At 38.3% G+C, this 13842-nt stretch overlaps 1 protein-coding gene across 1 annotated transcript in view; it reads left to right on the forward strand.

Moving 5' to 3' along the window:
• Window positions 1–13842, forward strand: part of LOC122556419 (protein diaphanous homolog 1-like) — a 350992-nt gene that overhangs the window by 167342 nt on the left and 169808 nt on the right. The window contains 1 exon segment of the mRNA XM_043703032.1: window positions 666–674. Coding sequence (XP_043558967.1) covers window positions 666–674 — 9 coding nt within the window.

Consider the following 13842-nt stretch of genomic DNA (forward strand, 5'->3'; position numbering starts at 1 on the left):
GTTCATGAGGTCAATTCCTGGAATGGCGGGACTATCTTATGTTGAAAGATTGGAGCGACTGGGCTTGTATACCCTTGAGCTTAGAAGACTGAGAGGGGATCTGATCGAGACATATAAGATTATGAAAGGATTGGACACTCCGGAGGCAGGAAACATGTTTCTGCTGATGGGTGAGTCCCGAACCAGAGGACACAGCTTAAAAATAAGGGGTAGGCCATTTAGGACCGAGATGAGGAGAAACTTCTTCACCCAGAGAGTGGTGAATGTGTGGAATGCTCTGCCCCAGAAGGCAGTGGAGGCCCAGTCTCTGGATTCGTTTAAGAAAGAGTTGGATAGAGCTCTCAAGGATAGTGGAATCAAGGGTTATGGAGATAACACAGGAACAGGATACTGATTGAAGATGATCAGCCATGATCATAATGAATGATGGTGCAGGTTCGAAGGGCAGAATGGCCTACTCCTGCAGCTATTGTTTATTAATAATCGTGTCACAAATGAGATCATTAAAATCTCTCCAGTAGCAAAAATTTGATATTGTGATCCTCCAACTACTAGTTATAATCCTACAGGTTCAAATTTAGCAAATCTAACATTTTCTAATCTAACACTGATAACGATTTTCTTTCTTTTTCCGATTTGAATTTCTCCGCTGGTGAACTGTGCAGCAAGTAAAGGTAAGAGAATGCATTTCTTTTTCCATGCTTGATGTGTTAAAACATTTTTTGGACCCTGAAATATACTGGGTTGATGCTGTACCTTCTTAGATGCTTAGTAACATTAAAAGTTTAGTTTAAATAGAAAAAGGAAGCATACGTAAGGGTTAGGAAACTGGAATCGGTTAAGACCCTTGAGGAATGTAAAGGAAGCAGCAAAGAATTTAAACAAGGAATGAGCAGGGCTAAACAGGGTCAGGAAATTTCCTTGGCAAGTTATGTGAAGGAGAATTCCAAAGCATTTTGTACGTACATTGAGCAAGAGGGTAACTAGGGAAAGGGTAGATCCACTCAAGGTTAAAGGAGGGAATTTATGCATGGAGCCAGAGGAAGTAGGTGACGTTCTTAATGAGTGCTTTGCATCAGTATTCACCAAGATGAAGGACATGGGTGTTGGTATGATTAGGGAAGGATATGTTGATATTCTGGGGCATGTCAATATTAATCTGGAGATGGTGGTGTTGGGTGTTGGGTGTCTACATTAAGGTGGATAAGTCTCCAGGGCCTGTTGGGAACTATCCCAGGATACTTGAGGGAGGTAAGGGAGGAGATGGCTGGGGCCTCAGCAGAGACCTTTAGCCACTGGTGAGGCTTGAGAATAGCCAGTATTGTTCTTTTGCTTAAGAAAGGCAAAAGGGCTAAGACAGGAAATTACACTCGGTTCTGATATAACGTGATAGTTCCGTTCCAGTGCAGTCCCGCATTATAAGAAAGTCACATAATAGCACCATTTAAACTAATGGGACCAGGATCACATTATAGCCAGTATAGGTCAGGAAAGTTCACATTCTACAAATAATGGTCTAAATTCTTCAATCACATTATAGCCAATTCGTGTTGAAGAAACACACATTATAGTACAACCAACTGTATAAGCCAGTAAGTCTTGCATTAATTGTAGCAAAATTATTGGGGAGGATTCTTAGGGACAGGATTTACACTCATTTAGGAAAGTCTATTAGGAATAGTCAGCATGGTCTTGTCTCTCAAATTTGACTTGACTGAAGCATTTGACATGATCCTTCATGGTCTGATGAGTAAATTTGCAGACCACACAAATTGGTAGAGTTGTGGATAGTGAAGACCTTTGCCAAAGGGTACTCAGAATATAGATCAGCTGGAAAGTTGGGCAGACAAATGGCAGACAGTGTTCAGCCCAGACAAGTGTGAGATGATGCATTTTGGGAGGTCAAATGCAAGGGGAAAGTATACAGTAGGATACAGTATACCTTAGGAGCATTGATATGCAGAGGGATCTTGGGGTGCAAGTCCATAGCTCCCTGAAAGTCGAAAGAGAAGTGGATAAGGTGGTAAAGAAGGCATACGGCATACCTGCCTTCATCGTTCAGGGTATTGAGTATAAAAGTTGCCATGTGATGTCACCGCTGTATAAAACTTTAAGTTTGACCACATTTGGAGTATTATTTGCAGTTCTGGTCACATGCAGTAGGAAAAATGTGGAGAATGCAAAAGAGGTTTATCAAGATATTGCCAGGATTGAACTGTATTACCAGTAGAGAGAGATTGGGCAAACATGGATTGTTGTCGTGAGAGTGCCAAAAACTTAGGAGTTGTGTGATACAAGCTTTTTTAACACTGAGGGTGGTAGATGCCCAGAACACCCTGCCAGAGGAGGTGGTGGAAGCAGGTGCAATAAGATGCCTTTATATATGAATAGACAGGGAATAAGAGGATATGGACCATGTATAGGCAGATGAGATTAATTGAGAGTGACATCATAGTCATTTCAGACATGGTGGGCTGAAGGGCATGTACCTGTGCTTTTCTTGAGCAGACAAAAGCTTTAAAAAGCAGTATTTTTCTGCAGTGTAACTGGGACATGTTTAAAAACATCTCATCTATCATATATTTTTTTTTATTGCAAACATAGAAAGAATGACCTTGTGTGTTTAAAGCAACTTTAAAGATGCAAGTAGCCAAAAAAATGAGTAGCAATTTGATGAACCCATTGGGCAGTAAAAATTGCAATCTGCCCATATTTAATATAGGAGGGAGCCGGGCCAGAGTAAATCAGTTTTGATTATTTCCCTCGTCCCTGAGGAATTACCTAATTTATAACTCTGGAACTGCTTCATATTTATTCTATTTTTCCTAGGTATATTTAATCATTTATTGCAAGTTATTAGTGGACATTCATTTCAAAACATTTTTATTTAACTGCTTCACTGCAATTCATGAACTTTTGCACAAAATGGTACTGTTTAAATGGAAGTAAGTTGGTCCAAACTTGTAGTAAATTATTGTTTTTGTCTTAGCATCAAATCACAGGCAAAGTTGGTACTGAGGAGATGTTTGTAATCTCCATTTGTGTTAATAATTTATGGAGAGTTGAGTATTTATTCAAAAGCGAAACTTATTCGCACTTGTTCTATTTATTTCTTGGAGAATGAGTCTGTCTTTACATGACAAAATAGCCAGAGTGCAAGTAGTTAAATTGCACCTCGAGTTCTGTCTAATATAAATATAGTTGAATTTGATTCTTTGAATGCAATCAATGTGGAGGGAAATTCCTTTCATGAAAGAGTCTTGGACTGCTCCTCCTTTTGAGTACATTTGGGGCTTCACATTCATTTTATTGTTTGGAATTTTGACACAAAATGGCTTTTTGAGCTATTTATAGTTGTGGAATGTGAATGCGATCCAAGACAACCATATGTTGTGGCTCATGATATATTCTGTTTCAAAAGCATGTAGTTTATTTTAGATTTCACGATGGGTTTATTATTTACAGATGATGAAAGTTGTTTGATACTGGCTTGTAAAGATATTGTAATATTCCACTGCACTTCCAAATCTTAGCACAAGCTAGTTTACATTTTTGTTGCACGATATCTTTTATTCAACCCAAGAAATTTAGTATTGCATCTTGGAAATTGCTCTGTGAAAATGCATACATAGCATTGCTATGGTTATCTTTTTAATTTCCTACTCTTTGAGGGGAAAGTGCCCTCTTTAAAATAAACTGATTCATACTTCCTAACATATCAAATTGACAAATTTCACATGGTGCATTATTAAGTGTTTGCATGATTTAACACAACACAATTTCTGGATTATGGTTGTCAGATGAGAAATTTAGCTCTTGTGTTTTGGAAAGGTTTCAGGGTTATTCCATGGGTTCAAAAATGTAATAATAAATTGAACTTCACTCTAACAAAGTAGGGTGGTGGTCAGGTGTTTGTAATTAGGAGGTGACAGGAATTCCATTTAAGAATGAGCTTTGTTCTAGGATTTAAATGTCTGACACTTGTGACGTTTTGGTTATATCTTCATTGATTGCCCTGTACTAAAACTAGGGTAAACCCCCTCATTGTTTTCAAAGCCGCCTCTATGTCGGTTTTCTCTTTGGAGGCTAAACTATTACATTGAAGTTGTATTGAGAAATGTCCACAGTCCTTTACCCAGTCGGTAAGATTTATAATACTTAAATGTACTTCTATTTTGCCAACTTGCAACAGAGAACTTATTGTTCATGAAGGTCACACACTGTTACCAATTACTCCAGTATATTGGACTGCAGAGTTCAGTACACTGTTTATCAAAATGAAGCAGCATATTCATGGATTTTTTGTTCCAAAAAAGAATCTGTCCATGTTTAATGCATAATATGGAATTATCCTGCTTTTTGTGAAGTTTGCTATTCTTGTTAATAGCAACTTCAAATTTTATATTAACTTAGATGACTATACCAACAGATTTTCACAAGCAAGATAGCTGAAATATGGTTTGTTTCAATCATGCACCCGCATTATGCTCAAATTTTCTTTTCTTGGAATGGTGGAAAATAATTTACATTTTGAAAACATTCTTTCTCTTATTGATTACACACTGCACCAGGGGAAAACAGTAGACCTGGAAGATGCGGAAGTGGGGGGTGGGTGGCTGGAGTGTGATTTGTGGCGGTTACTTGTCAGATGATTAAAATGGAGCAACCATTGATTATATACATCCTGGTGCCATTTTGCTAATACTGCAAATTTACCAAATTCCTGCTATCTGGGAATATTTTCACACCTCTACCTGTCAGTTCTGCTTCTGATTTCACTGCAAGTAACACTTTGGAATTTGATAATACTTATATATTGCACAAATGTAGTTAAAATTTAGCTTCTGATTTATTTGTTATAGAGATCTCATGGAGTAATTCATTGATAGGATTGTTTACAAAGTGAAATGTGGATAATTCATAAGATATAATATCGGAATCACTAAAATGTCCTGAAATTGCTACCTGTATGTTTTCTGTAATGACTCCAGATTGATCTGTTTCTCATATAAGAAAACGAATGTAATTTGTACTGCAAAGTTCTGTAATACTTTTCAGAGCAAGGTAAATCTATTTTGTGGGTATCAAGCAAAATGGAAAGGAGGTGCACATCAGCCAGAATTTAATCTAATTGCGGAATATGCTGAAGAGGCTCAATGGTCTAGTCCAATTCATGTGTTTTTAATTGTTCAGGTATACATATGGAGGCAATTGTCTCAGCACTGGACTGTTAATCCAGAGACCCAGATAATGTTCTGGGGACCCGGGTTTGAATCCTGCCACAGCAGATAGTGGAATTTGAGTTCAATATTTTTTTTAAAAAGCTCAAATTAAAAGTGTGATGATAGCCATGAAATCATTGATGGTTGTTGAAAAAACTCATCTGGTTCATTCATGTCCTTCAGGAAAGGAAACTGCTGTCCTTACCTGGTCTGGCGTACATGTGACTCCAGACCCACAGCAATGTGGTTGACTCTTAATTGTCCTCTGGGAATTAGGAATGGGCAGTAAATGCTGCCTAGACAGCAATGCCCTCATCCCATGAATTAATAAAGATAAAGTGAATTACTTAATTATGAAATTCAATGGTCGTGGTGAAAAATGCTTCCGTGCAGTTTACCTCTGCCGATTCAATTTGTGAACAAGTAGAATGAATGATGTAGTAATATTTTCAAAGCGTGTAAATCATAGTTCATCAAATTAGTTGTATTTATTGATTCCATGGAAAGGTTGCTGATCAAATCTAGATAGCCTAGAGACTGAATTCCTCTGTTAGGATGTATAGTATCAGACTTTCTACATGTCAGAAATATCACAAGTAAACTTTTAAAAATTTCCACTGACAAAAATCATTCTATTACAGTTCATTTGTGAGCAATAGAATAGATATATTCTTCACAAATACAATTGAATATTATTTTACATCACAAGGAAAAGTAATCTTTCTCTGTCTACCCTTTCAAGCCCCCTGAAAGTCTCTTGTTCAACCAGGTCAGGTCGCCTCTCAACTCTAATGAGTGTAAGCCCAACCTACTTGCCCTCCCGTATAGAACAATTCCCTTTACTTGGTATCAATCGAGTGAGCCGCTTTTGGACTGCTTCCAATTTCAGTATATTTTTCTTCACATTAGTGGACCAAGACTGTTCCACAGTGTTGCAGCTGTGATCTGACTCATGCCTTGAATAGTTTTAGCAAAACTTCTCTATTTTTATACTCCACTCCCTTTGAAATAAAGACCAATCTACCATTTGCCTTCCCAATTATCTGCTGAACCTGGATGCTAGGCTTTTGTGATTGATGGAAGAGGATTGCAATATTACCCTTTTTACTGCTGTTTTCTGCAATCCTTCTCCATTTATAGCTCTTCTATTCTCTGTACCAAAATGCATTATTTCTTATTTTTCCAAAATATACATAATGTCCCTTGATTTCTCCCACTCATTTAATCTGTCAACATCCCTCTAGGCTCTTTGTGCCATTTGCATTCCCACCTAATTGTGTCATCTGTGATAGTACTATCACTTTCTTTATCTAAGCCATTAATTTATTCTAAATAATCGTGGCCAAATGCATTGACCCTTATGGCATTCCACTAGTTACAGGTTGCAATCCTGAAAATTGCTCCTTTGTCCCGATCCTCTCTGTCTTCTGTTAGTTATCCAGTCCTCTATTCATGTTAATATATGACACCCAACTCCATAGATTCTTAACATATTAAATATCTTTTTGTGCAGTGTCTTTTTGAACATCCTTTTGAAATCCTAATGTATTATATCTACTGGATCCTTTTATTTATCCTGTTTGTTATCTCCTCAAAGAATTTTAATAAATTGATGAGGTATGATTCCCTTTCAGGAAATAGTGCTGACTCTGCTTGACTATATTAGGTATTTCCACATGCTCTGTTGTTACACCCTTCACAATAGCATTTTTCCAATTACAGATTTTAAGCGAACTGACAAGTCACCTTTTTTTTTGTCTGTCTCCCTTTTTGAATAAGTATGTTAAATTGATTGTATCCCAATCTTCTGGGACATTTTCTGAATCTAAAGCTGCTTGGAAGATTACTACTATAGACTGCTGCACCAGTGAATCAGTAGTTGAGATATTGGCAACCACTGCAACAATATGAATTCAATTTGTAGATTATGTCTGTTGAGGGCCTACGATCCTTTGCAATTGTTTTTGGTTTGTAGTCATTGCTTCTGGTGAGTTTTGATAAAATTAAAACAGAACTTGCCAATTTTGGAGTGGGTTTATTTATGGAAAGCTCCTTTGTGCTTGCTCTATAATCGAAGTTTCCATAGTTTTTGATACAATAATTTAAATGCATGTGACACCACAGTATTTTTGCCTATGTTTGAATCTTTTTTTAAAACCCTTGGTCTAAATAAACTCTTGTTTAATTGTTAAGATGATGGAAAGCATCCGGGCTTGGCTCTTAAACCCACAATCGTGATCAGGATCAAATGGTCAATTCTGGCCAGAAGTTTTGTTCTAATTCAAATCCAATGAGTAACTTGAGATATCTCAAGTTAAAGGCCTCAAAACCTCATGATAATCATACTTTTCAAGAAAGGTTTCTGTTTTATCTTTGGGACTTGTGGTGAAGTACTGTAATATATTATTATTTGAGAACTTTGGCGTGAAAGTAGAAAAAAGAAATTCATTTCTATGGGGGCCTGACTTTTTTTTTCACTGTAGAAAATATTCTTGAAAAATGAGCAAAACTCAGAATTCCCAATAATTCATGTGATTTTAACCAAATGACCGACAAACCACCTGGGGTGATAATTGCCGCAATGTTTGCCGACTTGGGTTTTGTAATCCCATTGAAAATGGTGTCTGTAAATGGACTCATTCAAAGAAAAGAAGTCTGTACATCAAAGCTTCTGTAAGTAGCTGTTTCCACTAAAGAAAATAAGGGTAGGACTGGGAAGAAGTTCCAAATTTCTCAGAAGAAGAACTGCGATGTCAGAGAGGAAGGCCTGCTACAATGCTTTTAAAGACATCGGTTTAAGGAACATATGCTAAGCAGTAATAATGCGCTGAGTTTAAATCCCTCAGTGTGGGTTTCCTCCTGTTCTATATCATAGTCCAAGGTTTTACAGGTTAGGTGGATTGACCATGCTAAATTGCCTATGGTCTCAAGTGATGTGAAGTTTATGTGGATTAGCTATGTTAAATGCAAGGTTACAGGGGTAGGGTGAGAAGGTTGGGTCTGGGTGCGATACTCTTCAGAGGGTTGGTGCAGACTTGATTGGCTGATGCTCCCACTCTGTAGGGATACTATTGTTCTCTGGTTCTATTCTGTAAATTGAAGACATTAACTGAAGAGAATGACATTGAGTGAATGCACAGATATTTACAGAAAAGTGCATCAATTACAGCTGTGCCGATGAGCAAGAGCTTTAGCATGGAAGTGGGAATGACCCTTCTCAGAAGGTTTCAGTTTCTCTAACATTATTACTGGAGTAAAAGGGTTAAATCATTCTTTTTATTGATAATGAGATCTGTTGAGAACTATAGAGTAATATAGTTTGTTTTCTTTGTGTAATAAACTTTGTTTTTTCATTAAGTGCACTTTTAGCAGCCTCTTGTGAATCGGTTCAGCAATTGACCTCCATGGTATTTTTTTTCTGAGGGTTGTGAACTCTGTTCATGAAAGGCTAGTGGGAGCTGGTTCCTTGAACATTTTAATGTATAGGTAGATCTGTCCTTGATCAGTAAGGAGTGAAAAGTCGTCAGAGAAATGTGGACATGAGACTGCATTCAGATCAGCCATAATCGTATTGATTGGTGGAGCAAGCTTGAGGAGCTAAATGGCATATTCCTGCTCCTTGTTAAAAGGCCACTGATCTTTCAGCACAACTCATATTTCAGATTTCCAAATTCCGCAGTTTTGCATTTGTATTTTAGAGACTAATTACTTGCAATATAAATAAATGCACTAGCCAATTTGTACTGGATTGGCCCGATAAACTGAGCTCAAGTGATGGGTTAGTGGGGAAGGGAGGTAAGTATTGTCACGGAGAAATTTTCTATTATTCAAATAATTCCTTGGAATTTTTTCATGTCGGGCTCGTTCTTGTTTAATTCATCCAAAAGGTGTCATCTCTTAGAGAACAATATTGAAATGTCTTTCGAAATTATGTTCTCAACTATTCTGAAAGGAACTTGAAAGAGCAACTAGGGATGCAGTAAATGCTGCCAGCCAATGACACCCATGTTCCACGAGTTGAATAAAAAAAATCCATGATTTTCAGAATTAGCTTATCGCTGATTTAAGTTTAATATTAGCAGGCAATCACTGTGTGCTTCCTAAATTGGTGTGACCCTGTTTTCATGCTTCAGCTTTTATGTGACGACAGGAAACAAATGGTTTGGAGGTGATTTTCCCAAAAGACAACCTAACTTCTTACAAGCTGTGGTAACAGCAGTGCATGAGCCGCACCCACAAACAGAAAGAAGTATAATCATTTAAAGAAACTTCAAAGCTGTCTGGACTTGGGCTCAGCTCCACAGTTGGTTTTTGGCCTCTCAGCTCATGACCCTAAAATTTCACCTTGCAATTAGGGACCTCCCCAGGTAGAATCCTGCATATTTATGATAGTAGTTAAACTGGTGTCGTTGCTGGGCTGCACGTGGCTTGTTACCACACAGCATGGTTCACTGATCTAAGTTATAGTAACAGAAGAACAATTAATACCTGAAGCTTAAAGTTGAAAGTTTAATGTTTCCACTGACTTTGAAAACAAGACCTTGCAAATAAAAGGGGCCACAATCCATTATTTTTGTCAGAGAATATTTGAATGTAGCATTTGTGAAACCATTTGCTCTCAAACAGTGTTTTTAATGGAACACATCGTGAGTGCTTTCAACACCCTTAGTGCTTTTTTTTAGTATGCTGTTGTGTAATGATGAAATTGTGATGCTTGTCAGGTTGTTTATTCAATGATTCAGATGTCACCTTTTGGCTCGTTTTATGTCCCCCACTTGTTATTTGTTAGAAATGTTGATTGACTGCATACTGTGGTTTAAGAATAGTCAGTGGATATTCATTTGTGGGCGGCACGGTGGTACAGTGGTTAGCACTGCTGCCTCACAGCGCCAGAGACCCGGGTTCAATTCCTGCCTCAGGCGACTGACTGTGTGGAGTTTGCACGTTCTCCCCGTGTCTGCGTGGGTTTCCTCCGGGTGCTCCGGTTTTCTCCCACAGTCCAAAGATGTGCAGGTCAGATAAATTGGCCATGCTAAATTGCCCGTAGTGTTAGGTAAGGGGCGAATGTAGGGGTATGGGTGGGTTGCGCTTCGGCGGGGCGGTGTGGACTTGTTGGGCCGAAGGGCCTGTTTCCACACTGTAAGTAATCTAATCTAATCTAAAAAATTAATGGGAGGCTACTTGCGATGAAACTGGAGTCATCAATCAATAAACTATTATCAAGAAGCAATGCCAGATGAAAGATTACTGAGAGATTGTATTTTTTTCCCCATTTGCCAAACAAGATTCTTGTTGAAAGTTTTTTGCATGAACATTAGCAGCTTTCTGATTCTTCACCCTGGAGAGCATTCTAAAATTTGGAGGGTTGGACCTGTTGATTGTGAAGGACATCATAGCAGTGTGAAGTAATGCATTTTGGAAAGAGGAATAAGGGAGAGCAAACTAAATGTTCCAGTTCTGATCATCGGTTAATGGCTTGAAATATTAACTCTGTTTCAATCTTCATAGATACTGCCAGATCTGCTGAATATTTCCAGTATTTTTGTTTTTATTTTAGAACATTCAAAGGTGATGCAAGATCAATGAGATCTGTTGGTCTACATGAGTAATTCTTTGAAGGAAGCTGACAGTGTGAATACTGCTAAACAAATATGTCCTCCCTTGACTTTATATATCAGGATATGGAATATAAGAGCAGGGAAGTTGTGCTGAAACTTTATAAATCATTGAATGAGCACTCGTAAAAGGAGAATTCGAGGACAGAGATTTAAAATAATATTACAAGAAGCAAGGCAGAAGTGAGAAGAAGCTTTTTCACTTGGCAAATAGGGTATGGAATGCAGTGTGTGGAAATGTGATGGAAGTTGCATTCACTGAAGAGGACATTGAATGATGATTTGTACAGAAATAATTGTAAGGATATGGAATAAAGGCAGGATATTGGTACTGGGTGCTCGTATGAAGAGCTGGTGTCAGCTGATGGGTTAAATGACGTCTTTGGCATAACAATTCTAATTAAGTTGAGATATTGTCTAATTTTGTTATCCAAAATCCATGAAGGATTGTAATATCTTGCAGGAGTGTTAGAGGAAATTTGTCAGAAAGGAACGCAAGATCAGAAACTTCAGGTATGTGGCGAGACTAGGCAATATGGTATTGTTTTCCTTTGATCAAGGAAAATATAAGGAGACCTAATTGAGGTATTGATTTTTTAAAAAATATTAGCTATGCTACATAAATAAAGAAGAACTATTTCTGTTGACAGGAGAGTCACTAACCAAAGGAGATGTAAGAATGTAGGAACAGAAGTAGGTGATTCAGCTGCTCAATGAGCTTCTGCCATTCAAGATCATGACTAATCGTCTTTCTTGGTATGATCCCAGCTAATGTATATAGTGAACAAGTCAGATCGCAAAGGCAGATCTGGCTCAATAGAATGTGTTTTTTTTTCTCTTTTTTTGTTTACCATAAAGGTTAGTGACACAAAAAACTCAAGAGGCTGCCAATGTACTGTAACAAAAACAAAGTTTATTACACAAAAGAAAGACACAAGCTATAGCACACTGTGCAAGAACTATTTCAAATATCCAATACAAACATTAGAAAGAAAACATTTACCCTTTTGCCCTTGCAATAACCTGACAGAGATCCGAACCTCAATGAAGCGTCTCTCCTATTTCCACAGTAAAACAGCTTGCTCAGGTGACATGGCTAATCAGTTTCCTTCTGGGTAAATTTTCATGTATTCACTCAATCTTTTTTTCTTCAGCTAATGAGTCTCCCGATGCTATGGCACCAATTAGATTGTGTCTTGCAGAACCTTTGGCTTCCTGTGTCCTGTGTGATTGTGATCCCGATCTTCTGTTCATCCACTGCCCAAAATTCTCACTTTGTTTTTGCAAGAAGTCAATTCAAATCGATCCATCATTGGAGCAGTGATGCAAACCTTCCTTTGAGTGATTCAGATGAACAAGTTATCAGGATACAAGTAAGGTGCATATTCTGTGTGCATTTCAAAATTATATGAATATTTGTTTATACAAAGGTTAAGTTTCTAAAGGCCACATAAATCTCATGAATTGGCTTGAAGCAATTCGATTATCATTATGGTTTAGTAATTTGGTCAAATCTGTTGCATTGAAATATTAATTTGGACACAAGGCTTAGAAATGAATGTGCCAAGTTCACTTGCCAAATAAAACAGCAGTATCTGTGGCCAGAAATAATTTGGGAATGCACCACTGTTGAGGCATACGCTAAAATAGAACTGTGTCCCAGCTCAAACTTACAGTAAGTCCTTACTTAAAACCTTACGTAAAACTATTAGAGTTGGATTCTGTGAGGCCTTCCTAATCAGGAAAAAATAAATAAAACATTATACCCTATAAATTGAGATATCTTGGGTTCAGGTTGTAAGTTTGCTGGCTGAGCTGGTAGATTTGTTACCAGACATTTCATCACCATGCTATGTAACATTATCAGTGAGCCTCCGGTGAAGCATTGGTGTCCTATCCTGCTTGCTATTCATCTGTCTCGGTATGTTGTGGTAGGTGATATCATTTCCGGTTCTGTTTCTGAGAGGTTAGTAAATGGGGTTCAAATCTATACGTTAGTTAATGGAGTTCCGAGTTTGAATGCCAGGCCTCTAGGAATTCCCGTGCGTGCCTTTGTTTACCCTGTCTCAGGATGGACGTATTGTCCCAGTTGAACTGGTGTGTCCCTCTTCATCTGTGTATATGGATACCAGTGATAGTTGGTCATGTCTAGTTGGTGTTCATGTATCCTGGTGGCTAATTTCCTGCCTGTTTGCATCATGCCATAGGTATCATGGTAGCCCACAAACCTACTCCTGAAACAACTCCTGATGAATTTAAAGGATCCTGTACCAACAACCAGCAGAACAAATGTCATATACAAAATACTCTGCTTGTATCCTGGTGACTAGGTTCCTGCCTGTTTGTCCAATATAGTGTTTGTTGTTGTCCTTGCAGGGTATTATGCATATAAATCTGCTAGTTGTTGGTACATGTCAAATCAGGTAAGGATGGCATATTTCTTTCCCAAAAGGGCATTAGTAAACTAGATGGGTTTCACAACAATCAATGTTAGCTGTTGTGGTTCTGTTCGCTGAGCTGGAAATTTGTGTTGCACACGTTTCATCCCCTGTCTAGGTGACATCCTCAGTGCTTGGGAGCATCCTGTGAAGCGCTTCTGTGATCTTGCCTCCGCTATTTGTAGTGGTTTGAATCTGCCGCTTCCGGTTGTCAGTTCCAGCTGCCCGTTGCAGTGGTCGGTATATTGGGTCCAGGTCGATGTGCTTATTGATTGAATCTGTGGATGAGTGCCATGCCTCTAGGAATTCCCTGGCTGTTCTCTGTTTGGCTTGTCCTATAATAGTAAGGTTGCCCCAGTCGAATTCATGTTGCTTGTCATCTGCATGTGTGGCTACTAAGGATAGCTGGTCATGTCGTTTCGTGGCTAGTTGGTGTTCATGGATACGGATCGTTAGCTGTCTTCCTGTTTGTCCTATGTAGGTGTTTTGTGCAGTCCTTGCGTGGGATTTTGTACACTACATTGGTTTTGCTCATGCTGGGTATCGGGTCCTTCATTCTGGTGAGTT

The sequence above is a fragment of the Chiloscyllium plagiosum genome, chromosome 14 (genome assembly GCF_004010195.1).
Source record: "Chiloscyllium plagiosum isolate BGI_BamShark_2017 chromosome 14, ASM401019v2, whole genome shotgun sequence".
NCBI lineage: Eukaryota > Metazoa > Chordata > Chondrichthyes > Orectolobiformes > Hemiscylliidae > Chiloscyllium > Chiloscyllium plagiosum.